This window comes from Lepidothrix coronata, unplaced genomic scaffold (genome assembly GCF_001604755.1).
Source record: "Lepidothrix coronata isolate B3197 unplaced genomic scaffold, Lepidothrix_coronata-1.0 Scaffold235, whole genome shotgun sequence".
Lineage (NCBI taxonomy): Eukaryota > Metazoa > Chordata > Aves > Passeriformes > Pipridae > Lepidothrix > Lepidothrix coronata.
The window spans coordinates 308213-335576 of record NW_016690415.1 but is presented as its reverse complement, the minus strand read 5'-3'; the positions used below and the strand labels follow the sequence as shown (position 1 = coordinate 335576).

Here is a 27364-nt window from a genome sequence, read left to right as displayed (position 1 = left end):
TATTTACAATTCAAGAGCAAACTTCACTTGGGTGAATCACAGAAACATGCTTCCATCCCATCCTCAATGAAGAGTACTTTCCTATCCAAGAAGCATCTTTTGAAAAAGTGAAAATGTGGCATGGGAAGAGGGATACAGAAGTCAAAGGAAGACCTGTGTGTGTTGTCAAGATTTACTAAGAAGACTTTTTAAGCTTTTTGGAAAGGAAAACTGATAAACTGAGGATAGAACAAGTGTCAAGTAAAGTGACAAAACTTCTCTAATCTTCCTGTTCCAAGGTAATGTTACTGGAGAGGTCTTGTTTCCCTTTCCTGCAAGGTGGTGCCAGCAGCATTTCTGTGGGGTGTGGTGGCTTTTTGTTTATAATGCCATATCCCAGCTCCCTAGTAAAGGTCACACTTGGGGATTGACAGCGGTATGCAAAGCAGTGCTTGGACTTTCCCCTCTTCAGTATCCTGATCCAGTTTTTACTAGAATGAAAAATTGTGAATTACATTATTAATAACTGTTTAATCTCTGAATTATTCTGAGTGTTTTTTTGTGCTGGTGGCTGAACTATGATGTGCCAAACCCGATGTAACAATAACCTGGGTATCAGCTATAGCAGTCCTTAAGCATAAAGTTTGAAAAGTCTACCAGGTAAATCCGTTACACAGAACAGATCTATTAAACTCACACTAGAGCATGACCTGTGCTCAGAATGGCCATGAATATATGTATTGACAATTACAGTTGTGAAATGGGCAGTGTGGTGGATTAGTTTGTGCCATAGGGAATGATGCTAAACTTAGAATTCACTTAGCAGTGTAAAGCTTTATTTTTGGAGTTTGTTCATTTCCAGGTCAAATACTGGGAGGAGGCAACTTGTAGAACAGTGCAGTTCTGGACCAGCTGCTCACTAAAATCAGTGGAGGCCTGCTTTCTTTACAAAAAAACCCCCAAACTATGAACCCCAGCAAAAAATCTCTCAAACCAAACCCACACAAAACTGAACAAACAAACAAAAAAAACACAACCTCTTCCCCTTCCCTTCTTTCCTCCCCCACCTGCTTTTAGAGATGAAGTTCAATTTCCTTTGAGAGACCTCCTTCAGACACACTGCACTTTTCCACCCCCCTGCAGTTTCCATCATGTCAACTGTACCAGAACCAGGAAAAATGTCTGCCTGACTTTATGTTCATCGAGATGGGTATTTCCAGTTTTGTCCACTCTCATATACTTCACTAAAATGAATGGTTTAGCTTGTTCTACTTTGCTGTGAAATATAAATGATGAGCGTGGAAATCAGCTTATCCAAGCATGCTGATATTTCGGAAAACTTTACTTTGTGTGGAATGGACTGAGACACAACTAGATTGTGCAAAAATATACGAATACTGCTTCAAAATCTTGATAGATCAGTACTTGCATGATCTGAACCTGTGTAGGTTGTAAAAAAGAAAATATAGGCTGCCTGTAATGTCACACAGAGGCAAAAAGTGACATCTCATGTCCAAAGTCTGATCTGATAGAAGGGGGTATGCTCCAGTCTTCTAGGACCTGGAAATCCTTGAAAGCTTTATGTCTTTGTGTGTAATCATCTGTGGACAAACTTTCTTGACCTTTTTCTTTGCCTTCCGTAGCTGTTGGAGTGATTAGTTTTATGAGTTTTATGACTGTTGATTTATGTGACAGCAGTATCTCTTTAGGATAACAGTTTCATTTAATTTACTGTCCTAGTCTGACGTGGAGTAGGGGCAAATGTCTCTTAACAGGATTTACTCAGCTCAGGCAGCATTAAAAGTGAGTCAAGGACATATCAATCGGATAAAATCTCAGAGTACGTAATATAATGGCAACTTCAGTGGTCATAATACTCTAAAGGTAGATGCATTATCTCCATTATATTAGGAAAAAAAGCTAGTCAGTGCAGTTGGTTTGTTAGTGAATTGCTGCTGGTCGTTGCATGAGAAATTGCAGGATTCTCCCTCTCATCTCTTAAATGGGATTAAGAGCAGTGCAGCCATATTCAAGCCCACATCCTGAGTTTGTCCAATATGCAGCCCTGGCAGAATGTGGTCCAAGGCCCCTTAACTAGTGACAGCCATTGCTCCCAATCTGTTTGGAAGCACTGCAGGAATTGGTACTGCCTAGCTGGGTGTGCCATGTAGCAGTATGGGCAAACAGCAGCCAAACTCTGTCTGGAATGGGACACTTCAAGCACTACACAGTTGTGTACACTTTAAGTACGACACAATTGTACTACTACAAGGTGACTGGTAAAATGCTGGACTGTGAAGGAATAGGTAATGTATCTTGTTTGGTGCTGCATAGGAAACAGCACAACTTACTCTGGGTTTTCAAGTGAGAGATACCCAGTGATAATGAACTGACACAAGAGTGTTTTATACTAGCAATCTGGTGGTGTGTCATTAGCACTCCTTCGTTAGGTTTTATTTTCTTAAGTTTGGGAGTGCTCACCAAAACTCTGCAGTAAGAGAAATGTAGATGAATAATAATGGCTTGTCTTCATTATGAGCTTATCTGCTTGGCTAAGCAGTGTAACTGGCTCAATGTCTATTGTCTGCTTTTACGTACCTCATGGACAGGCTGTTTCTCCAAAGGCTTTGTGGCAAAAACCATTACTAGTCTAAAGGTGTGATTTGACTGGAGGAAGAGAGATCAGGAGCATGTTCTTATGACCTGTGAGATTTCTGGGGCGTGTATGACTGCATATTTATTGTACTAGTGCACTTCTACTGATGAGAAAGCAGAGTTTTATGGTTTCACAGACGTTTCACACTATGCTCTCAGATAAGCCAAGAGCAAAAATGTTAATAGGATTTCTACACAGCTTGCTTGCAGCTTGCAGTTGCTTGTGTTTGAGAAATTATACTCTGTGTTATGCAATTACACCTGTTTGACAGCACCAGTCTAAATCTTAAACTTAGTCAAGGCCTGATAAGGGAAAATAATATCAACCTGTTGGTTGCCATCATTCTTAGGCAAAAAGCTCATCTTTGTCATGGGTAGTTGAATCAGGTGCCAGGCTACAGCAGGAGTGCAGCTTAATCATGGAACCAATAACTTGTGTGTGGAAACTCTGGAAAAAAATGGATATTTTTACAGCTTTGCAGTTTTCAAGAACATGATGTGACTGCAAGAAGCCGTAAGACTTGAGAAATTAGAAAAGTTTGTGCTTCTTGGGAGGGACCACTTAAAAGTAACTGGTGTCTCATGAACTTGAGCAGAGCCACCTCTGCTGGCAGCAGTGTGTGTAATAAGTGCTGCATTCAGCTGTAAGTTTTCAAACAAATTTCCACAGTTTAATATGCGTTTATTGGAAGGGCATAATTCTTGTCCAAATTGCAATAAATTTAAAGTTGGGTTTGAGGACTAAAAGGGTAGGTTAGAAGCTTGGGATCGTATTCACTTTGATAACTTACTTGAAATGGCTCCAGGCTAGTATCAAGTACCTTGACTTCTGATATATTGTTTGAATGTGTTAAGCCATTTGATGCTGTGAGCCTGGACAAGGGCAGGGTAGTCCAGTGAGGGGATTAGACAGGAAGAAAACAAGATGTCCAAATAACTCGGCAAAAGGTTGGTTGCCAAGCTTCTGTGTGAAGGCTGCTGCTGAGCAGTGTGACACACGGGGTGTATGTGTAACAACAGAAGGCAAAATGATGCTTCAATTAACACCCACCAAGTCTGCAGTTAGGTTGCCATGGGTGAAAGTATCTGAACACTGCCTACATTTAGAAAGTTGGTTGGAATCTAATGAGAATGCAGGCAGCTAGCAGTTTCCTTCATTATGTTAGGGAAATTTGAAGTGGAATTATGTCAACAGGAGAAGGCTGGTTTGACAAGATGGACTTCTCATACTCTCTTGTTTTCTGATGGTAAAATTAGCAGTGCTTTTAAAAGATGTCACTTCTGTTGGTGTTATGTGTTCATCCTTTGTGGAAGCCCACCTGGAGGTTACTATGCTCTGACTACTTTGGGGTGACTTGTGTGACTGTGCTAAAAATTACTGTGTCCTGAGCACAGAAGTGACTCTCCCAGTGCTTTTCAAGGGTCAGCTGACATTTCTAGATGAACTGATACGTGTTTGGAAGCTTTTGTGTCAATTTTTTTCTGGACTGAGGAGTTTTGCTAGGAGAATCTGAGAGCAAGCACTAGGGAAAGTTGCTGGAGGAATAAAGGAAATGCACTGGAGTGGATGAAGAATAAATTGAGGAGTCTGAGAAGGGAATTCAAAGACTTAACTTGATCCTAGTTTCCTTGGGCTCTGTTTAATTGATACAGGGTAAGAGGAGGAGAGGCTTCTGCTGTAACGCAGCTTTAGCATACTGGCACTGATAGCTAATTTGCCTACTTCAAGTTTTTCTTTTTATACAAGTGTCAACTCTTCCTGCTGCAGAGGCATACATTCACTTTCTTCCTGGGGAAAGGGGGTCAGGGGGAAGTGGTATGCTTTCGTATTTGCTAAGAGCTTCTTCTGTGTCTGGAATCAAATGTCAGGCCCAGGAAGTTTCTTGCTCATTCATTTTGTGAGCAAAATGTGACTCTGTCCCTTTTATGCAAATGGTAGACTTCTTTCCCCTGCCAGAATCTAAGAACCTTTTTCTTGCAGACTCCTAAGTGAAATCAAAATAGTCTCTACTGCAGCAAATGCTTCTGCTTTGCTTGTCTGCTGTCATAATACTCCCATATGCTGGGGAGATGTGTGGAAGTGCAAAGTCTCTCTGTTCGTACTCAGTTTAGAAAGCGTGGGAGAAAATGGAACTTTATTCTGTTGACAGGGAGGTATTTGCGAATCTACTTCACAGGGTTAAGGGCTGGCCACAGACCTCCCCTGAGGCAGGGTACCAGAACCCCTTGTGTTCCTGACGAGGTGAGGTCCTTGGAGTGTCTAGGTGAGCAGCCTGTGACTTTGTACACCCATTGTGTTAATAACAGAATGGTTGTGGTGGGAAGGGACTTCCAGAGGCCATCTGGTTCAACCCCTCTGCTCAAGCAGGGCCACTTGGAGCTGGTTCCCCAGGACCATACCACAGAATGGTTTGAGTTGGAAGGGACCTTAAAGCTCAACCAGTTCCAACCTATTCAGCTATGGGCAGGAATGCCACCCACTAGATCATGGTGGTCAGGCCCCATCCAACCTGGGATAGGATGTCCACCACTTCTATTCCAGTGCCTCACTACCCTCACAGTAAATAATTTCTTACTAATGTCTAATCTAAATTTCTCCTCTTCTAGTTTGAAACTGTTCCTTCTTGTCCTATCACTCTCTACCTGTGAAAAAAGTTGCTTTTTGTCCTTAAGTCCTCTTTAGGTACTGGAAGGCTGCAATGAGGTCTCCCCAGAGCCTTTTTTTCTCCAGGCAACCTCATCTCTCTCAGCCTGCCTTCACAGGAGAGGTGTTCCAGCCCTCTGATCATCTTTGCGGCCCTCCTCTGGACCTGCTCTAGCAGATCAATATCTTTCATTGCTGAGGATCCCAGAGCTGGATGCAATGCTCCAGGTGGGGTCTCACGAGGGCAGAGTAGAGGCAGAGAACACTGCACACTGGTGGCTCATGTCCAGCCTCTCGTCCACCAGCATTCCCCAAGCTCTTCTCTGCAGGCCTGCTCTCAATGACTGGTTCTCACAATCTGTACTCGTGTCTGGGATTGCCCTGACCCAAGTGCAGTGCCTTGCATTTGGACTTGTTGAACTTCATGAGGTTCTTGTGGACCACTTCTCAAGTTTATCCGGGTCCCTCTGGATGGCATCCCTTCCTTCTGTTGTGTCAACCGCACCACTCAGCTTCATGGCATCTGCAGACTTGCTGAGGGACACTTGATCCCGCTGTGTGTGTCACTGATAAAGATATTAAAGAGCACCGGTCTTTAATATCCGTGTCCATGGACCATGTCCACGTGGCTTTTGAATATCTCCAAGGATAGATTTTGTGAAGTACTCAACCTAGGCCCTATTGCTTGCATCAAATTGTCCTCTTCTTGATTGCTTCTGTACTTCTGCCCTTGATAGTAAATGATGCAATTTCTGTGCTACACCAAATCCAGGCACGAACTTTGTAATTACATGGTGGGAGCTGCTGTCTACCACAAGACTGTTTGCTGGTATTAAGCTACTGCTAAGACTACAGATGGTGCTTGTCTTGGTGATTATCCTTTTAGATATCATACTGTGTGATTCAGCTTAATGTGTAATCAAACCCCCTTTGTTCTTAAAATCTCAGTATCATTTTCATGGTGGGTCCTGATACTGTGGAGTTGGGATAGCGGACTTTTCTGGAGCTGTTTTTCAGAAGTGGAAACTCTGGGGTGCTGTGTTAAAAGTGGGAAGTTTGCTTTAAGAGTGCAGAAGAGCAGGCTTGTCTTCTGAGGGAGGCTGGGAGTTGCTCCAATCTGACTCACTCAAGTAAAGATTTAATGAGATTGCAAGGTTACATACTAAAACTTTGAAACGATCCCCTTCTGCACTACAGCCCTTTCTTCCTAATGTTTTCCAAGTGTCTTCTAACTGCAGCTTAGCACTATTTCTTCAGCATTTTTGACAGGTTTAGTCTCTTACCAGGGATCGGAGTCTCTGGAGAATGGCAGCATAACTGGATAAACCGCTAAAGAAAAATAACTGAATACATTCCTCTAAAATCTACCTGACGGTGTTTTGACTCTGTTAATCTCACTTGGAAATGTTCCTCTGTATTTGCAGAGTTTGGTCTGACTTCTCCAAAGTCGATGCAGTTCCTTACCTGATCACTGGTTCTGGGTTGCTGGCTGCTGTGTGCTTTGGCCTTGACCCTCTCCAGGCTGGAAAGCTTTTCACCTATTACTGCTGGAGCTGACACATGTGATTGCTTTGACCACTGTTTGAGACAAAACTTTGTCATAGATCAGGGACTTCTGCCTAACAGAAATCTTAAAAGTGCTGGAACACTTAAAAGGTAATAGAGAATGAATACAGAGAATTTTATCTGATATGAATGGGTTAAGAGTCTTACTGTGGTATCAGCTTGTCTAATGGCAAAATATGCTGAAGTGTGGATCTACTCCCTCACAAGATTTCAGGAAATTAGTCTGAGTTTATAATTGGATTGAGAGGAGGAGAGAACTGCTGTCTTTGCTAAGACATGTGTCAGCTGTCTGAAATACTGTATACTGAGACTTTGGTTTAAGAAAAGAGCAATACTAGCAATCCCATGATCCCTACCTGTAATTTTCAGAAGCATTTGTGTTGCTGGGAGAAACATTTTGGGAGAATACTGATCATTATAAGAGGTGGTGGTTGTTGGTGATGGTTTTTTTGCTTGGGTTTTTGTTTGTTTGTTTGTTTTAATAAGAGTAAGTGAAGGCAGCATTTAGGCTTAACAAAATGCTGGAGAAGATATTACTGTACAAAGAAGCATACTGGACAAAGCAGTTGCATCAGGGAGAGCTTGTCCAGAGAAAGCATGTGGTGGGAGTCTGAAGTAATGAGATTAATATTGTGGTGTTGAGTTGGATTCTGCTAGAAGACAGCAAGCCACATTCTGCTGGCCATTACTAACAGGGCTGCAGAAGCCTGGGCTCATACTGTTCAGGAATTGCTGTAGCTGTGCACCTGCATTCATGTTGAGCTCTCTGGGGGCTGAAAGAGATGTCTGCTGTTAAAGGGAGGGGAGAGAGCACAATGTGAAAATGGGAGCATTAATGTATGAATTTCAGGCTTGGTTAGCGTTTGTGCTTCTGTCCTATTGCTTCATGGCATCTTTCTCTCTTAATGCAGTTTTAAGGCCTTGGATCAGGTGCTGAAAGGGTTTACTTATCTGTAAACTGGTAAGACTTAGAAGATCAAATTGATGCTACAGAACCTAGATTGGCTTAAGATGCTTAAGTAGCTTTATGGCTCTTAAAATGGCTTATGCCTTATAAAACTCAGAGTGAGGAGAGGAGCCTGACTGTTGCTGCCTCATTGGGATCTACCTGTAAAACCCGGGGCTGGTGAAAGACCTGGCTGGAAGTATTTGCCCCAGCCACAGTTACTGGAAGGTCTCTGGTCAGTCTTGCCTCTTATCAATCTGCAGGAGATGAAATTCAAACCAACTATAGGCTGAGCAGGCAGTTCAATCTTAACAGTCAATCTTGAAAGAAGAGATTAAATCTTTTTGTTATGCCCTCCAAACAGCAAGCACTTATTTCACCTTTTCCCCCTCTTTGTCAACAAACTCTTCCCCTCATCTTCCCCCATCCTCTTTTTGCTGATTTTTGCTGGAGTCATGATAGCCTTGCCAAAAGTGTGGACTCTGGGGCACAAGTTTGGCATCTCCATGCATAAACAGGATGCAAATGAAGGATGTTCGAGATGGGAACGATGTGGCTACGTAACAGCAGAACTCAGATTAGGTACAGACTTTATGAATTGGTTATTCAGGTAGTTATTTGTCCAAAGTATTGTTTGGATCATGTCCTAGGGTAGCCTCTGTACTTCTCCAATCCTGAGGCATTAGTGGCAGCCTTTCTATTTTGAATTTCAGTCTTTGTATGAAACGCTACTGAAAACATAGCTCAGTTTCTTCAAACCCCAGAGATTGTATTCAGTCATACTTGAGCAGGGTTTTGTTTCTCTAGGGAAAGAGGGATATAACTTCTTCATGTATGAACAAACTATTGTTCTGCTAGACCTAAATGTGGGAAAAATAGCTTCTCTGCAAGCATACCATAACATCCCTGCTTAATAACCATTACGGTAGAAGTGCTTTAATACTATATTGCTGTGCTTAAACTGTTGCTGGAGTCTTGAGCTTGGGTGGAAACTGCACATTGGGGTAGCAAGTGATATCTGAAGGAAGAAAAATGTCTCAGACTAGGCAGGCAAATATCTGGTGGAAAGTGTTTGCTCAAAGTTAGCAGCTTTTCCAGTTCCCTCCCTTATGATTCATGAGTTGCACAATCTGTGCTGACTGTTGGTGCTAAATAGTTACCTGGGAAGGCTTTAAGCACACTCTCTAACCTTAACAGAGGAGATTACAACATGATTAATGGTAGGAATTGTGATGGTAATGCTTTGCTGAGGCTTGGTGAGCCTTCCTGAGCCACTTTGTGACATTCAGTTGAACTTGTCAGTAATTGGTTCAAGCATCCTTGACAGAAGGTATCTACCTTCATGCCAGTCTGTCAAACACCAATGGCATAGATGGCTTAAGTACTAACCTCTTAGTTATCCTGAGACATTAAGGGCAAACGAGTGCTTGTTCTGGAACAAAAAAATCTTCAGTTTTAATCTGTTGCATAGTAAGCAAAACCCCACTGCTACTTTTCTTTGGAGCAGGTGTGTCCTTAGGCTTCAGGATTTTTTCAGGTAGTGGCTTACAGCTGGTACCGGCAGTAACAACCAAGGTACACAGTAAAACTGAATTTGCAGTACAGGGCCAAAGAACAAAGATACTTGAGCAGGCACAGTAACTACTCTAAGCCATGTAATAGAAGTCTGATCTTAAGTTTCAGCTCTAAAAGGTGTGTCTTGCCTAGGGTAGGCAGGGTCCACCTCCAGCCAGCTGCATGTGCTCTGAATTACCGTGAAGAGGAGGAAGCCCATCCAGCAGGATATTTTGGTCATGGGAGGGCCATTTAGAAAGGCCTTATAACAAGGCAGTTTTCATAGTTTAGAGAAATCTGCATTCCTGTCATTGCCTAGCTATACTCAACCTGTTGAGAGCTGCTAAACTGGTCAAAAAGCTTCACACAGCAGAGCAAAACCTTGCTTTCTTTTTCCATGTGGCTGCTGTTTGTCATCCCCATCCCGCTTTGTTTCCTTGGGCCATCACTTTAATTTAGAAAGTTCCTCAGAGATTCATTCCTCCTCCAAATGCACCACACTAACAGCTGTCGGGGCCTATCTACATCAGAGTGAAGGCCATCAGACTTCCCGAAGTGATGAGGAAGAAGCTTGTTCAGTGAGACAGCTTCTTTCATCACGAGGTAGGATTTGTAGCTGAGCAAGTGAGGAGCAACACTCCGGTTAACTTCTACAGGTAAGAGAGCAGGAGGCTGATTTGTTTAGGTGATGTGTTTGGGATGTGCTGTAGCAACCCATCTGTGTGGCCACTATAAACAAGATTAGTTTTAGCAAAGGTGGTAATTAAAAGTTAGAAGTGCTTTCATGGTCCCTCTTTTGGCAATGATCTTAGGACAGTAATATTTCTAAAAACTAGAGATTGTCTTGGCTGACTTCTGGGCTTGTGCTCAGGTAAGTCAGGGCAAAAGCAGAAGTCATTCTCTCATGTGGAGGCTCAGATTTGTAGTTCAGCAAATCTTCCCTGTAAGCCAAATGTACATTCCAGCAGTGGGCCACATCCTGTGCATGTCTCTTTGACTACACTGAAGATGTATTGGAAAATTTGGCCCATCCACACTTCTGTCTGTAGAGGGGGCAGGCCAGGCCAGGTCAGTGGTCTGGGACTGGCAATCCAGATGTCTCTATAGGGACACGAAAATAACTTTTGCGCAATAAAGATGCAGTACCAGATTTTTTTGAATGGATGGTGAGGGGTAAAGCTGAGTGCAGGGAATTTCCTGAAAAAGATAAGAATGTAAGTGTTGGTTCCAGTAAATGCCCTTGGCCAGGAAATGGTATTCTTGATTGTTAGCAGGGATCAACAGATCTTCATAAGGGGTTTTTTCCCTATAGTAGCTACTTGCAATTGTAGCCTGCTAGCATTGACTGGTTAACACCAGTCACTGAATGATTCTCTAAGGTTGGGGAAAAAGTCCTAGGGGGTAGCCTCACCTTCTCTCTCTCTCTTTCTGTGTCAGGAGAGTGAAGGTAGACACACACAGCTCTTTGTGTGCCATGTCTGATAACTTGTCATTTTGCCTAGTCCAGTTAGTACAACTACTGCCTGAGCTTTTTGGACAGAAGGCAGTCCTTGACTGTTGAGTCACACAAGGGAAAGCTGCAAAGCAGAATCGGTAGCTATTCATATTAGTGAGCTTGGTTAATAGAGTATATCATTACTGTAGCTATGTTACAGCTCTCTGCTGCCTTTGGATACTTAAACTAGAATGTGACCAAAGCTTTGACCTTTGTCAGGTGAACTTTGCAGTATTTCTGGCAGATGCTACAGCCACGTGTCAGAAATGCAGAAGGGCATTACATTTTCTTTTCAGTGGGTTTGGAAAATAGCAGAGACCTGTCTTTCAGGCTCCAGCACTCTCATTGTTATAAGCCTGCAGGTAGTCTGCACCAGAAGCCAATGTAGGTCTGCATCCTAAAGGAACTGCTCTTTAATTAGCTGGAAGGTCTGTTCCCATGCCTGCTGACTGCAGTGGAAATGGAAAGTTAAAACTTCAGAAGGGATATACTTTCTTGTAGGCCCAGGGAACACACTGCCCGGACTTGACTTAGGTATGCTGCAATGCTCCTTCACTTTTCCAGAATAATGTCTCTGATCAGCTCTGTCTGAATACATCACTCTTATGGTGGAGGAAAAGATTAACTTCCTTTTGATTATGCTCCTCTGTGTGCAGGCTGCAGTGAAGATCCCAGGTGAAGGTGTGAAGGGAGGATATCATTGCTTAGCTGTAAAGGTGATCTACACTGCTAGTGAGCTTGTGTTTTCAGTGAAAGAACCTGACCTTGGATGAAAAATTAAAAAAAAAATAAAGTGAAGCTCTGCAAAACTATGCTGAGTGCCTCTTTTAGGTAAGAAGCATTTCTGCTTCCCAGGGTTAAATCTTAAACCCCCAGTCAGATGGCTTATGTAAGTTGATCTTTCTTTATTGTATGCATGTCAAAACATAAATACATTTCATCAGGCGATGCATTTCAGTGTTACTGGTTCCTGGCATAACTGGCTGTTCTAAATGGTGCTGGTTGAAGCACTAAGGACATAGGGCAGTGCACTTAAATAAATTTTCTTTTTTTTTTTTTTTAAACGAACAAAGAAAACCTCAAAAAACCCTCAGACCAGATATGTTTAACCTCGTGGGCAAAATCATAATGCACATTAGCACGTTCGTCAAAAAACCTAGGTGGTGTTTATAGCCCAGCCTTCAGAGAGGAGTGCTGCTCTCCTATTCTGAGCTTGCACTGCAGTGTGATACCTGGGCAGCAGAGACTAGATTCTCACTGCTGGTTATTACACTGATGGAAGCAGCTGGAGAAATAGTTAGGCACGCAGAATTTTCCATTAATCAGAGGAAAAAGTCCAACACAGATGGTATATAGGATAGATTATGGCTGGTAATCCTTTTGTGTCCTAGAAGATTAAGGATATCCTGGTGTAGCTGAAGTCAGCTGACCTTTTTTTATTTAAATGATTGAAAATTCTTGAAGCAGTCCTGCAGAGGACCAGGGCTCTTCCAGAACCCACAAGCAGGTGCACTGTGAATGTTTGTTAAAGGAACGGTCTGTTTAAGTCCAGCCCCAGTTACAAATTTACAGGAACTTAACTTCATGCCATGTAAACAGCAGCAGCTACAAGATGGCTGAGAAGTCACTTGCTAGACAGCTCTACTGTATGTAACAGAGCTGAATTTTAAGAGGAGGTACAGTGAGCGTCATGTGAAGAAATGGAGGGTTTGTGAATTCTGCTGTCCGGGTCGCCCCAGGAAGCGAAGATGAATGCTTCAGTGGAAGAAGAGGATGGCTGCGCGCTCTGAATTGTCTGGCATGGATCTGTATGAGGATTACAAATCACCCTTCGATTTCAATGCTGGAGTGAACAGAAATTATCTTTACTTGTCGCCTAGCATAAACCTGTCTCCACCTGGATCACCTACACTGGTGAAGTCTGGTAACTTCCTTCTCTTCCTTTTTCAAAATCTCTGCAAGTAAAGCTTAGTGATTATAATATGTAAAAAGAAACTTCTCAGATGAGAGTTGACCTGCTGTTAATTCTGATAGTTTATTAGCTTCAGTGTGTCATGTAGGTAATATGTCATGTGCTATGCATTTACCAGCTTTACCTTGTTATTTCTTCAGTAGAGAGGCAGTTTGAGGGAAAAGGAAGTGAGCAAAAAGAATAAGGAACAAAAAGGCAACTTCTGCAAGACTGGAGTAATTGGCTTAGTTTGACTATTAGCTTTTTGGACAGGGGGACTAGGAATTGCGTTCTTAGTAGGACTTCAGAGCTCTGTATAGTCTAAAATCTGCTTTTGCCTTAGTACTGAAAATCTCACTGATTAACAAAGTTGCCCTCTTTTACCTTTACTCTGTTCAACCTGATATTTAAAATGGTGTAAATCTTAAACCTGCAGATATTAACTGCACTTCTGCTCCCCTGTGCTGTGCTGCAGTGGCTTCCATCTAGTGCTTAACCCTACTAGTTTCTAGCTGCTAACCTGTTGTACAGAACACCTTGCAGCCATGTCTCCCAACACATCCTAGTCTGGTGTTATTATCTTTACTTTCCATTCCTTGCTAGCAGATGTAATCTTCCAGAGTAATTTTAAATATAGAAAGCTTAGACCTACTTCAGGTGTGGCAAAGGAAAGTTACAAGGGTGTTTTTTTGGTGGACCTGTTCTTTAAAATCTTAAAGCGACGTGCATCCCTTGGGGAACCTCTTTGTGAAATAAGTCAACCCCCTTGGTGAATCTGACAAGCCGGGGCTTCTGGGAATAGTTTTCGGCTTTCACTTGTGCAATTACTGCATCTCCCACCTTTTCTAAAGGAGTGGGGGAGCAGTCCTCTGTATCAAGTGGTGATGCATCACCATAACCACCAGCCTTTGCTGGGCTTTTTTTATTTTTCATTCCCTTTGAATGAATATATGATTAGTGTTTGGCAGAAGCCCAAGAGCTTTCTCACCTCAGTTCAAGAATTATGTCTCACTTTGGCTTTTTCTCTGAGAAATGGGAAGTACTTAAATTTGATTCTTCATATATATTGTAAAATAAATATTCCCTGTAGTACTGTACCTTACTCAAATGTTGGAGCGATCTTACAATCCTGTAACAGCTTGTTCTCCTGAACTGTAACAACCACCTTTTTTCTTTAGCTTTGCCAACTGTATAGTGATAGCCAAAATGCTCATTCTGAGTGCCTGACACAGAATATATAGTCTAAAGAGAAAGCTTTGTGGAGTCCACCCCCCCACACCCCAAGGCTGTTCATCCGAAATGACCCGGATTTCCTTAAACTGCCTGTGTTTGCTGCTGATCTCTGAATTCAGGCCAGAAAGAGGCAGGAACTTCTGGTCAAAATAGAACATGAACTTGGGTTGAAACTGACCAAAGGAAACCCCAAATCAGAAAAACTGAGTGTAAATTGAATTACTCTAATGCTTTGCCTACCCTGGCGGGATGATAGAGACTTAAGTGCCATTTCCCTGAACTGTGGAGTCTTAATCAACAAACTTGTTCATGTCTTTATTCGGTTCACTTAAGTAGATCTAATAAAGTGCTGGGTTAATATGCCAATCTTAGAAATACAGACCCAAAACCTGACCTTTAAACTGGGTAAGTTTTCTCAATATTATGTATTTCCAATTTTTCCCCACAGATTTTAGTTTTACTCTGTTTAAGAGTTTGAGATGTGAAATGTTCAGCTAAACTTGGTTATAGCAATCAGAATACCAAATAACTGAATTTTAAGTCCTTTGCAGCATGAAGATGCAAGAGAATTAACGTAAGGAAGGGTAACAAGTTGGAAACGATTATAATAACAATTATACATAACAGTATAAAATAATAATAACAGCAGTTCCGTTGGTGGAAAAAGACCACAAGTGAGAAATGCTTTCTTAATAATAGTTTGAGCAAAAGTATTTCCATCTCTTGGCCGACTGCTGGTTTCTTGCCCCACACCCCATGGAAAGATCTAAGGTGGGCTGTGCACCTTTTCTTACCAAGCTTTCTTGAAGCCAGGATCTTGCTGGCAGTCAGCCCTAGATTCTGGGTTAAATTTGGATTGTAGTCACGCCATTGTGAAGGTGTGTGGGTTGTTACCTGTGTAGACAACTGCTCCTTGGTCAGATGGTTTAGCACCTCCCAATGCATGGATGAACCCTGTGTCCTGCAAGTACTGAACTGAGGAATGGGAGTAAAGTGAACAGAGAGGTGAACAGTGACAGGGGATGAGAGGGGAGGTGCCAGAATAAATACTGATGGGAAGGTGTTTGCATACTTCATATGGAGCTCAAGAAAAAGTAATAAATGGAAGGAGGCCAGAAGGCAAAGAGAGGAGAGAAGACCTGGTCATATGTGCAGGGTGAGCTATGAAGGACTCAAAGTAGCAGTGATTTCCTGTCTTCCTAAAAGATCTAGAAATGGGAAGGGAAGGAGAGATCATTCCCTTGCATCTTAGCATTGTGTCTTAAATTCAGTGTAGTAGGCAAGAAGCAGCACAAACTTTCCTAAAAAACTAGTTTTCCAAAGACAAGGTACATTCCCAAAGCAGAAGCTATTGCTGCGGGGGACAGTCCAGCATGTTTTCCTACGGGTGGATTCACTTGATCTATTTTTGGTGATATAATCCAGATGACTCTTCGTAATCGGATTGAACAGACTTTCAGCTGGATGTACTAATGCTCTTGGAGACCGTGTAGCCTTTGGTACTTGAAAACTTTCAGAAATGACTTTTGTGACAGCAAGCTCTGTGGTCCCTGAAGGGCATGCAGATGAGAATAAGATCAGGAGTTGTAGGTGCACGTACTGGGAGGTTGGAGGGTGTCAGGGGAAAATGCAGTTTGCATTGTTAGTTTACCTTCATAGAGGCATGTGTAATTAATAGGCTAAATAGGAAGTTGACAAAAAGGTGTGGCATTCTTAATTGTTAAGAAAAGGAAATATGTTGATGTATAAACAAAAAATTATCTAGTTTTGTGACATGAACCATAATACTTTTTTTCAGGTGCTCCAGTGCTGTGCTTTGGTTTGGGCATTAGACTTTGAGTTCTTTCTGCCTTAGATTTCTACCAGAAAATAGTGTCTTGGGAAACCCATAGTACCTACACAATGTTTGTGTAGAAGACACATGTAAATCTGAGAAAATGTGGCATAGATCTCAGGAATAAATGCAGAATGGAGTTTCATCTTCTTTCTGCTTCCTCCTCAGTGTATTCCGTGGTAACAGCATTTACAAATGTTCTGCCCATATAGCAGTGTGGTTTTAGAGGATGAGTATTCTGGATACAAATACAGGCAGAAAATATAACTGTTTCGGTAAGAATTTGTGGAATAGAGCTTTACTTGAGTTCAGTAACTTGGTCAAGAACAGGGCTGCTGCTTTTCTTAGACTCAACAGCTGCTAGTAGCATGTTTCATAGAATACTTACAGCTAATTACAGACACACAGAATCTTTTTTCCCCTGACTTTTCAGTTGATTGTGATGTTGATATCAAACCTCACAGCAAAATCATAGGGGTGATCTCTTTGAAAATTAAGGAGTTTTTGGATTCCCAGACTAAATGATAGTATGAAGTGCCACCAGAAACTGCTGAAATGAGGATGGAATTTTGTATGTTAAATTACTGTAGTGATTAATAGGAAACATTACTTAATGTGTCCTCAATTTAGATGAATTATATACTTATATACACATGTATACACGTGTATGTATACATACACACACACTCACCTTCTCTCCTTTTTAACAAACAATCCTATTTTTCTTCTCTTGTATTTTAAGATTTTTATTTAATTTCTTTTTTTATTATCATTAAAGCTGTTTTACGTCTTGAATAGAGAATCAGTTCTGGGAAACCACAACCATTCTAGCATGCAGTCTCCCTACAAACTAGTCTCTCTGCAATTAGAACAGAATTCCTTAATTCTGGAAAACTCTATGTTAAAGTGTCAGCCACAGAGATTCAAAATGGGAAATCATTTGCTGTAAATTTTGTTTGTTGCATTAAAAGGTGTTTAAAGTGATCTTACTGCAAGCACTAAGGACTAAGAATAAGGGAATCTTACAAGTGAATGCACCATGATAATACAAATAATATCATCCTCCTTCCTTTCCCTGAAGCTGTGAAAGCAAAATTAAGGAAGACTATAGGGATATTTGTGCTTTATATAGGAGTTTGGCAGAGTTTTGGTTTCTGGATTTGGAAGGGGAAGAGACAGCAGTGTGAGTGGATGCATATCCTCCTCAGTCCCTTCTCAGCACTTAACTGCTTTGTCTAAAGTGACAGCCTTTTGCTCCATCTCTGGGCTTCTCATTTGTCGTAATGTCCAGGTGCAAATCAGCAGCTTACTTCTTGTTCCATGATATCTGCCACTTTCTAGCCACAGTGGTCCCAGTTACTAGGGATGAGAGAGGTTGAACAGGGTACAGAGGAAGAGTTTGTACTTGCAGTGCAATATTTTTCTCCCCTATTGCGAACATTGCTTGTTGCCAAGGCTGCTCCCAGTGTGCTCATTTTTAAATCTGATCCAGAAAGTGGTAAGGGAGGGAGCCTCTGCATTGGCCTTGAACACCTCCTGTGCTGCCAGAGTTTCTGTGCCAGATGAGTGAGAGATCAGAGTGCACACAGACTCCTGGGCAGAGGTTGTGTAGGAAACACTGGTTGGGACATAGGATTCTGCACCTTGGTGTCTCTCAGAGAGTAGTGGGATGTGTTGTTCTCAACATGTTCCCAGTCTCCTATTACAGCAGCAGTTGCAATTATATTGAGCTTTAATGCAGCTTGATAGAATGAAGTGTAAAATGCCTTTAGTTTCCTGTATGCAGTAGCACTTGAGGAGCACGACTTTGGTGTCCTCTCATCAGTTTTCTTTGTTCCCTGGCACAAAAGGGCTGTGTGCTAACATTAGCTGCTGTTTGGCATCTGTTTGTGGTAATCTGACTTTAAATGCTTTATTCACCTCAAGGGCTGGTGAGAAGTGACTCTATACCTGAAGTTGGAGAGGATGCTGCTGCTACAGTCAGTATGGCAGAAACACTCTCGGAAGAAGAACAGGACGAGCTAAGAAAAGAGCTTGCCAAGGTAATTCTTTTGCAAATAGCTCTTAAACTTATTTTAAGAATGAAAATCTGGGATAATGCTGTCTTTGAACCTACAGTTAATGCTTTGCATAGTTATTCTGTGAGTGTCTAAAGCCCTGTATGACACTCCTTTGTATTGCGGGGAGGGAAAGGGAAGGTGTCAGAGAAAAGAACAGCCAGTTCTAGCGAGGGGGAATTAAGCTGGAAGTGCTGAGTGTACAGATCTTAAACCAAGATGCATAAATATCTAACCCTTTGTTTCCCTCAAGTGAGAAGTGGGTAAGTAAGCAGTCAAAGAGAATGTTGTCGGGAGCCAAAATCCAAGTATTGTCTCAACTGTTGTGGAGTAATTAAAGCTGTTTCTTTCATGAAGAATGCTTTGCTGTGTAGGCACTGTTTTGCTAATGTCTAATCACTACCCTTCCTGTCCATGGCAGAATTTTTTTAAGAGCAGGTTAAAGTAGCACTCTGAAGGATAGTCAAGTATTCAAGCCTGAGACATGCATTTCAAAAGTTGTCAAAGTCAAGCTTTTTTGGGCTGCCAGTCTTTTTTTTTAGTAGCTCTGTGTGACTTTAGGACATAATAAAAGACATTGACTTTAAGCCTAAGGTTTGCAAACAAAGGTTAGCTGTGAAATAAGCACATTTAATGCAGTCTTGTATTTGGTAGTCCTGAGTATCATTTAATGCCAAAGATCGTGAGGGTAGTCTGGTCCTACTAGAGTGTGTCACTGGACTTCAGACAGATATGCAAAAAACAAAGGTGCATTGAAGATACTGGTATTTCCTCAAAGGAGCTTAAATGAGTGGGCAGCCTGATACTCTAAAGTGAGGTGATCCTGTCTGGATGAGGAAGGTTGGAGGTATGCCCCTGCTTTTGTACACACAGTGCCTCTGTCGCATCTATATAGCTCACAGGATGGCATAGTAAAACTGTTTTGACATCCCTAGTCATGATCTGATCATGCTTCTGGAAGAGGTGTAAGTTACCATCTGAGTAAAGAGGGAACAATATAGTTTTCTAGTTGCAGAGCAGCTGCTATGTACCTGTTGTGTGTTTGTGTGGGTTTTAACTGCTCAGTCTGCCAGCATTTCCACCCCGATCTGAGGAAGGCACTCCTGTGCCTGGATCCAGTCTCATTTGCTGGCTTAAGCCACAAAAGAACCTTTCTGTTTGAGCAAGGATACAAAACTTGTGCATGGATCAGACATGTTCTGAGCTTCCTGACACTGGTCACACTTTGGTATCTCTTCTGACGTGGAAGTAGAATACAGGCTTGGCGATTGTCCCAGGTTTGACTAATCTTCAAGCTTTACATATCATAGGTAATGATTTCTAAGTATACAGTCTTTTAGTTACCAGTGTACATATTCCAGTAACAGCTAGCTGCAGATAGATTACTTTCTCACTAGCTCTTGTTGTAGACTATGTTGGATTTCCCTTTTAGTATTTAGAAATCCCAAATCTTCGTTCGCGAAGCCCAGCCATGATGTGATGATGATGATGATGATTTAGAAATGACTGTGAGGCAATGTAAAAAAACCTGTTAACCCTCCCGGTACTGATGTCTAATAGATGTTTTAAAGAATACATAGTTAAATGGCTGGGTATATTGCTTGTTGACTTACTTCTCATCAACTCTCCTGTCACAGGTGGAAGAAGAAATCCAGACGCTCTCACAAGTGCTAGCTGCCAAAGAGAAACATCTAGCAGAGATCAAGAGAAAGCTGGGAATTAACTCCCTACAGGAACTAAGGCAGAATATTACCAAAAGCTGGCAAGATGTTACATCAACCACGGCGTATGTACCAGTTCATGATGATTGTGTAGGCTGTTGAGGTGAAAACTGTTTAGTTCTTGTGTCATGTCTAAACCCTTTGTGCTTGTGAAGTGAGGTGAGTGTAGATAAGACAAAGTTAAGTTGCACTAAAACTTAGCTGGATAAATCAACATAGATTTTTTTAAAGAAGGACAGTGCTAGTCATATCTCATGCGAAAAAATGACTGTAATGCAGGCTATTTTAACACGCTTTTTTTTGTTTGACAGATCTGAGATACCATTATTGAGATACCAAGGTGTCCTGAGTCCAACAGATTACCCTTCTTTTCCACCCTGAAAAATTGTTGTAAACTGAGCTCATGCAGGAAGAGTGCACTGTCACAGTTACTATTCTTGCTAAACACAACTGTTAGCCTAAAGTCTAGAGCGAGCTGCCTTCTGCAATTGATGACTACACAGAATGTAACAGGATGTACCTCAAACATTTTATGGTGAAGTTTATTGACAGAACTGCTTGGTACAAAAAGTCAGACACTTGGCACAAAAACTAGATGTTTTTCAGTGTGTGTGCATAGCGTTGTTTTCTTGAGTCTTATTTTCTTTTGAGTTTTTTTTTGTTGTTGGTGGTGGTGGGGTGGTTTTTTGTGTGGGTTTATTTTATTTTTTGGCAAGTCCTACAATAGCAGATAGTGTCTCCTCTGGTAGGTTCATATTGGTGAACCTCAAGTCAGTGGTGGCAGAGATGCTGTAGCTAGAAAGGACTGCAGTCTCTTAAGTAGGTTGTCCATTAGACCCTAAAACTGAAGTATACCTTATGTGTTCTATTAAAATAACTAAAAACTAAATTTTGTTTGAGCACAGGTATAAGAGAACATCAGAAACCCTGTCTCAGGCTGGTCAGAAGGCTTCTGCTGCTTTTTCTTCTGTTGGTTCAGTAATAACCAAGAAGTTTGAAGATGTCAGGTAGGTTTCTTTAGCTTTTTGCAAGTAGTTGCAATTTTTATTTAAGCAGGTAATCACTGAAATAAATTTTTGCTGTTAACATACTAGTACTTCTAGAAGTTAATCTATCAAGAGCCCTCAGCATCTGTTTTAGGAGAGCTAAGAGACTTGCTGCAAAATCTGCTTGTACGTCCTCACTGGTGCAGAAGAGTTCTGTGGTGTGTACTTTATATATGCGAGAGAAACAATGTATGCTACAACCTCCACTACTGCTCTTACTTTTCTGGTGTGATTGCAGGTGGCAGTATCTCTACCTGCCTCTCTGATGCACATAGCACTGTCATTTCTCTTCTCTGACTTTCTCAGCTTGTGGAATGCTATATTTAGACAACTAATATCTTTAACTGTTTGTGGTTTGACGTTTTGTTTTTGTTGTTTGGGTGTTTTGTTTTGTTTGTTGGGTTTTTTTGTTTTGTCTCGTGTGTGTATTCCTTCCAGATGTGTTTTATTTTTTTGTAAGCTATTCTGCCTCATAGAAGTGGCTTGATTTTATTACATTTTTAAGAGATTTTTAGCACTTTTAAATTCTTAACTATCGTTAGTATACAACATATTTTGACTTTGTGTCAAATGACACAAATGCCAGCCCTTCATGCACATTAGGTAAGTCTTGTGGTCATTTTTAGCACTGTTGTGAGTTGCATGCAGAACTCCTGCTGGATGCACTACAGTCAGATGCTTAGCTTACAATTCTTTGATTATGTAATTTTTACTACTGGAGCATAGACAATTATTCATCTTTGCATGTAATTTGTTGTGAATAATGAGTTAAACTTATTTTTCAGTTATTGGGCAAATAAAAATTCACACATTCCAGCAGAATATTGCTGCATTGGAAGCAGTGTAATAAAATCAGCTATCTGTTTTAAAGTGCTGCCATTAACCTCTTGCTTTTTGAAGTCTAGTGAGAAAACACTTTGAGGTGCAGCTACACAGTTACGTATTTTTCTTCAGATTTATCAGAACTTCCTTTCTCTCTTTAATGCTTACTCTGGCATTGTGCAGACTACAGGCATTTTCACATTCCTTTAGGTAAGGTGGGCGCAAGAATTGTTTCTGAAACTAAGCATGTAGTCAGACTGTCTCCATTAAAATCTTTAATTAAAAATTTTGTCTGTAGAAGGTAATTTCTTCTTTTGTCCAGTGTTAGTTAATGTAAAACTGAAGCTCTTTTAACATCGGGGAAGATACTTCTTCATGTTCACCTGGTAGCAACCCTAGAACATAAAATCTTGAGTATGTTTCATAATTAATTAGTCTCTCTTCCTTGTAAGAAAGGAACCCACTAGAATGATTCTACAAGGTTTTTTTGTCAAGAGGCAGAATATGGTGTTGAGGTCAATGGCATGCAGGATTCCTCCTTCTTTGTCTGTACCATGTTTGTGCCGTGACAGAGTAGAAGTTTACCCCTTTTTTGTGTCTATTACAATAGCTGTTTAGCATTGTGACTCTAACAAAATTACTGGAATCAAAATGTAAACTAGCTTATACATTTCCTGTTCATAGTTTGTCCAGTGAACAGTCCTTGAGTTAATTACTTTAGCAGCTACCAGTATTTTAGTTACCTTGTCTGCATTGCCTTTTATCTGCTTAGTCTAAGCAAATATTCAACATTTTCAGTTGTCAAAATTCCTGTGTAGCAACTTCTGTCCATTGCCTTTCATCCTGTCTATGCACGCCTGAGTCTGGCTTCATCTTTTCTGTACTCTTCCACTAAGTAGCTAAAGACAGCACCAGGATCTCTATAAAGACTAGGGATTTGGCTCCTAGAATACTAACTAGGAGCTATAGCCCCCAGGGAGGAGATGGGTGGCGGCACAGGATGCTCTCTGAAGTGAGCTCAGTTTGCTCAGGTATAAGAAGAGCAGCTGGTCTGAAATACGTCCCCTTTAGCATCAGTGAGGTAATGGGAGCCTGGAAGATGTCTCTGTACCTTTGGGATGCAGAGCTCAGCTCCTCACTTTACAGGGTTCATTCACCTTCCTTAAGGCTATTGGTGTTCTTCTGTTAGTATTAGACTATTGCATTGGACAAGGACAGGCACAGACTCAGAGCTGTCTTCTGTCCTCAGGAATTTAATACATCAAAAGAAGAGTGTCCTAATTACTCTAGTTAGTAGCTATGTGGGTGTTGAGTACTCCTTATCAGAAACTGGGCCACTGGGAGGGAATGTAACAATGCCAGAGGAGTCCACACCATTGGTGTGCTTCTTGGAGAGAATCACAGCAATGAAAATTCAAGGTATTGTTATAAATTCAGAAGCAGTGAGGTTTAAAAAATAAAACAAAATTGTGAAAAATTAGTGCTGTTCAAGATCTTAGTTGCACTTGAGCAAGAGACTGAAAACCTTTGAGTTGTTTTGTTTTTCATGAGAACCAAATTCATCTGGGATTCAGCCAGTGAATTCAGGTCCCAGGGTTATTTGACTACTCAAGTCGTGTCTACTTTTAAGACTACGCAAGTCTGAACTTCAGAAAGTTTTAGCTGCCTAAATTCTTTCCTGGAAATGAGAATTGATGGGCCTGATACTTATTTGAACTAATACTGAATACGCCAGTGCGTTTTTATTCTTAAACTCTTAAGTAGCAGCTTCATTGTGGCTACGCTTTCCTTGTATTGTTTTAGTTGAGAGACTTCTCAGCTTTAATGGTGTGATTTCTTCTGTGTTGGACTATTTCTACGTGTTCCATGCAGCAAACATCTCATGCAGGTCTTCGTTCTTGCACTGCAAAGTGATTTTGTAGGGAGTTAGAAAAGGGAGTGAGGGAGATGGTGGAGCTGTGAACTTGGAAAGTACTGAAATGGAGGGGAAGTGAGGACTGGTAATGCAATGTCAGTGTGTTATTGCTTCCTTTTTTTGCTTGTTTCCTCTGCTCTTTGTTATGCTGACATGAACTTTGTTCCTTCTTAGGTTTCTCTTAATACCTTTATTCTCCTTTATAAGAATGTCTTGAAGTTGTGATGAACTAACCTTCCTTGTGTAAGCAACATCAGTATTACGTGCAAAACAACAATAGTACCAAGATGTAGTGCTCTTCAAACTTCTGAGCAATCACGACTTTGCACGTGGCTCCTCCTGCACTGTATCTGTATTATGGAGCAGAAGTCCATCTTTACCTTGTTCTGAGATTGCAGAATAACTTCCTTTGCTTGCTTTGAAAGTCTGATATATTATCATGGATTCCTAAATATCATCATTTATCAGCTGGAAATTTAACTACTAACAAAAGCATATAGCTAGTGTGTATGCACTCTTCAGACCATGTTTCTAGGTAGGGACTCTGGCATAGGTCCTTGTGCCTTTTCAAAATGTGAGGTAATGTAGTAGCTTTATAAAATAATCATGTAAAGGATAAGAAAGCTTTTAATGCAATACAAAATACGTGGAAGACTGGAGAGCAACTTAACTGTATCTTTTTTATTAATTGTTTTTTTAAGCGAGGAGTTTGCTTCTGAGCATTGTAAAAAGGGTTTCTCTTTTTCAAACTGCCCAACTTGATCTAGTTGAGTGAGTGCTTTGATATGGCATTCTGTCTTTTGGGGAAAAAATACAGGTTCTCTTCTTTATAAAGCCTTTCAAGGCTTAATTGTGCTTCTTTGCACTGCTTGAAGAACAGGTGATGTTAAAAAAATATCAACTGCATTTATCTAATCCAGTTCTCTTGCAAACCAGATCATTGTGATAAAACTACCTTATGATGTCATACAAAATGGATACTGAGTGTATATGTAAGTGTGTTGTACAACAGCAAGTAAATCCTTCATGAATGTATGAATAGTTCTTCTATTAAATGATCTCTGATATTAAATTAAACTTCTGTAGAACCTGTTAAAAGATTTGCAGTACACTATAGGTTGCTGTTTTTCAGTGTGAGCAGTTCTACAGTTTGTAAATACATGAATTTCACCCTCTTTAGCCTTAAGCTTCTTGCAGGTTGAGGGGAAGTGGCTGAGCATGACTGGAACTGGTTAGTGTCAGCGTAGTTCTGCAATAATGCCTGTCATGTGGCAAGGCCAGAACTTGTAGTAGTCCACATCTCATTGGGGAATATAAATTACAATCCAGAAGACAATCAGCTTCTCTGTGTTCTGGAAAAGCCTGTAGAAGTCAGTCCTTGTGTAAGATGAAACACAGCAGAAATGGGGTTGGGGAAATGGATGAAATGTGGCCATGCATTACTGATGCGTGATGAAGCATCTGGCCTTTGTGTATCTGATTCCCAGTGCACTGTATGTACAAATCAATCTATGGTTGTGCATCTGCCCTAAGGGATCCCAGCCTTAAGGGAACTTTTCACTTGTGTAGTTTTCCTTTATCACTGTATTTTACTGATGAGCCTCCAGAAAGAATCTCTTAAAACTCTTTCGGCAATGAACATAGAACTTTTTCGCTTCTGTGAATGTATCTTTCATTGTGCTGAGATACTAATTGAAAGTTTAGAGGTACCTCATATGAGAGAGTTATTTCCCTTCCCTCCCATTCTCCCCCAGCAACTGCCTGGAAATTATTCTCTTGAAAGACATCGTAAAGCCCAGACAAAATTTGACATTCCAAATATAGTTATGTACATCTGTGATCATCAGTTTTAATAATTTTAAGTTACTACTGTGGTATTTGATAAGAAACATTTAACATATAAGACTTGTTTGTATCAAGAGTAAACAGGGATTTTCTAGATGGAACTAAATTGGATTCTAGGTGGTCTTGAGGTTATTTGAGAGCTCCTTGATCTATATCCAGTCACCTTCTATGAGTATGTGTAAACAAGCAGTAACTGTGTAGCAACACTAGCTGGTTACAGAAATCCTCCATGAATTTCAGAACACAGAACTAGGACTTTCTCCCTGCCCCCAGCATAAATCTGACCTTGAATACAGATTGATGTGACTGCTCTTGCTAGATAATGTGTATTGACGAGTAGATAATTTGTATTGATGAGTGTGGAAATCTTAGACTGAATTGAAATGCAGGCCTTCTGAATGTAGGGATAATTCTTTTTGGTAGGAAGGTGAGTTGCTTGATAAGACTTTTGAGTGTTCACTTTCTACTTGATATCATCCAGACTGTAAATGCAGCATGACTCTCATTGCTTGAGAAACTTAATGAGTAGACAGACTGTTGCAGCTAAGCAGAGTAAGTACTAACAAGCATGGCACTTGAATCTCTCTAAAAGGGAAAAAGGTTGTTGCAGCTTTTGCTCTGACGTACTTGTGTGTGTGCATGGCTAAGCAATCTAAAAAAGCAAACCCAAGCAGTTACTGTATAGGACTGTATAAGACTGTTTGGCTGTTTACCAAAGATAGTATCCAGAAGTCAGCTCTCTAAGCCAATTTCTTCTCCATGTAATACTTAAACTAATTTCTTACTTTCTCTTTTCTTAATGCTGGCACTTAGTATACGCTCCATACAACATTCAATTAGTATGCCTATTATGAGGTAATGTATGTATAATCCACCTGTTGTGTTTATTTTCATGTGTAGAATCAAGTAAAATCTAACTTAAATCAGCTAACATAGGTTTAAAACAAAACCAAAAAATCCACCCCGCTTTGTAATGGATTTCCTGTACTAACATATAGGATAAAGTTCGTTTTATTTCTGTTTATTGGTGGTGGCTATCAACATATGGAATGTGACCAAGTGCAATTCCCTGCTGTTTAGGAAAACTATAACAACTTTTCCCTGAAAAATTACATTAGAAATGTAATGCTACTAAGTGATTGCAAGTTTAAAAGGCAGTAGCTTGGCATATGTTTTTGAACAATGAAAGTGAGTAAAAAAAATACTATAGTTTCACAAAAAGTCTCTTGGTGACTTGGGGTGGTTGCCTTTTCTCTCCCCTTGCTTGGCACTGTGTCCCTCTATCTCCTGAGAGTCTGGTTTTGATATATGTGTCATTTTGTGCTTTCCCAAGTGAGAGAGTGCTGCTAAATGTGGGTGACCTACACAAATACCAAGCAAAGGGAGAAGAGAAGCTTCAGACTTCTTTTGAAAAAACACCCTTGTCTTTAATATTTATATAATGAATTTTTGTGTCTGTTATGAACCCACAGTCCTGGGGCACTGAAGGCAAGCAATTTCCATCCTGCATAAAGGCAGAAAAAGTGTACAAGCTGCTGCACAAATTTGCACATGGCAGTGACAGCTAGTCGGAGCATTAAGCCACTCTTCTGACCCTAATGGATAATACACTGGCCCTCAGCGTTGGAAATCCCAAGCTGTCCTGCTCTTCGTGTGCAAAACTTACCATTTGTAATTACAGCTGCCTCTGGCACTTAAAGACAAGGGGGAGTCTCCCTTAAATTTAACATGTTAGAAGAAAATGCCACTGTGAACCATGTTTTATTAATTTAACGTGTAGCCAATTAAACTGAACTAGTTTTCCTGGAAAAAGTGGAAAAACTCTGCTGAGCTTGCTTCAACAGTAATGTACTAGGCTAACCAGAAGTGATGACTAAACTTTTCTGAAAAAATCCTTTGGGGCCTCTGGTGGTCTCGTGGTTAGGGTGCAGGACTCTCACCGCTGCGACCCGGGTTCGATTCCCGGCCCCCCGGGCAGATGGAGCTCGTCAGCCCTGTAAGGCAATCCATCTAAGAGAAGGTCACTCTAAACAAACCTACGTCCTGAGGACCTCCCTGCCCCTGTCCGAGTTTCACTCGGCCCCGGCAGATGAACCTCAGG

General features: G+C 41.0%; 1 protein-coding gene across 5 annotated transcripts in view; it reads left to right on the top strand.

Moving 5' to 3' along the window:
- Positions 1-27364, top strand: part of TPD52 (tumor protein D52) — a 41237-nt gene that overhangs the window by 11082 nt on the left and 2791 nt on the right. For 2 of the 5 annotated variants that reach the window (XM_017834591.1, XM_017834590.1), the window contains exons 2-6: positions 17784-17899; positions 19552-19700; positions 20541-20642; positions 21687-21713; positions 26077-26118. In XM_017834591.1, the coding sequence (XP_017690080.1) occupies positions 17784-17899; positions 19552-19700; positions 20541-20642; positions 21687-21713; positions 26077-26118 (436 nt within the window). Of the gene's footprint in view, positions 1-12309; positions 12764-17783; positions 17900-19551; positions 19701-20540; positions 20643-21686; positions 21714-26076; positions 26119-27364 lie in introns of those variants that run through there. The other 3 variants (XM_017834586.1, XM_017834588.1, XM_017834589.1) reach the window with 3 other exon arrangements.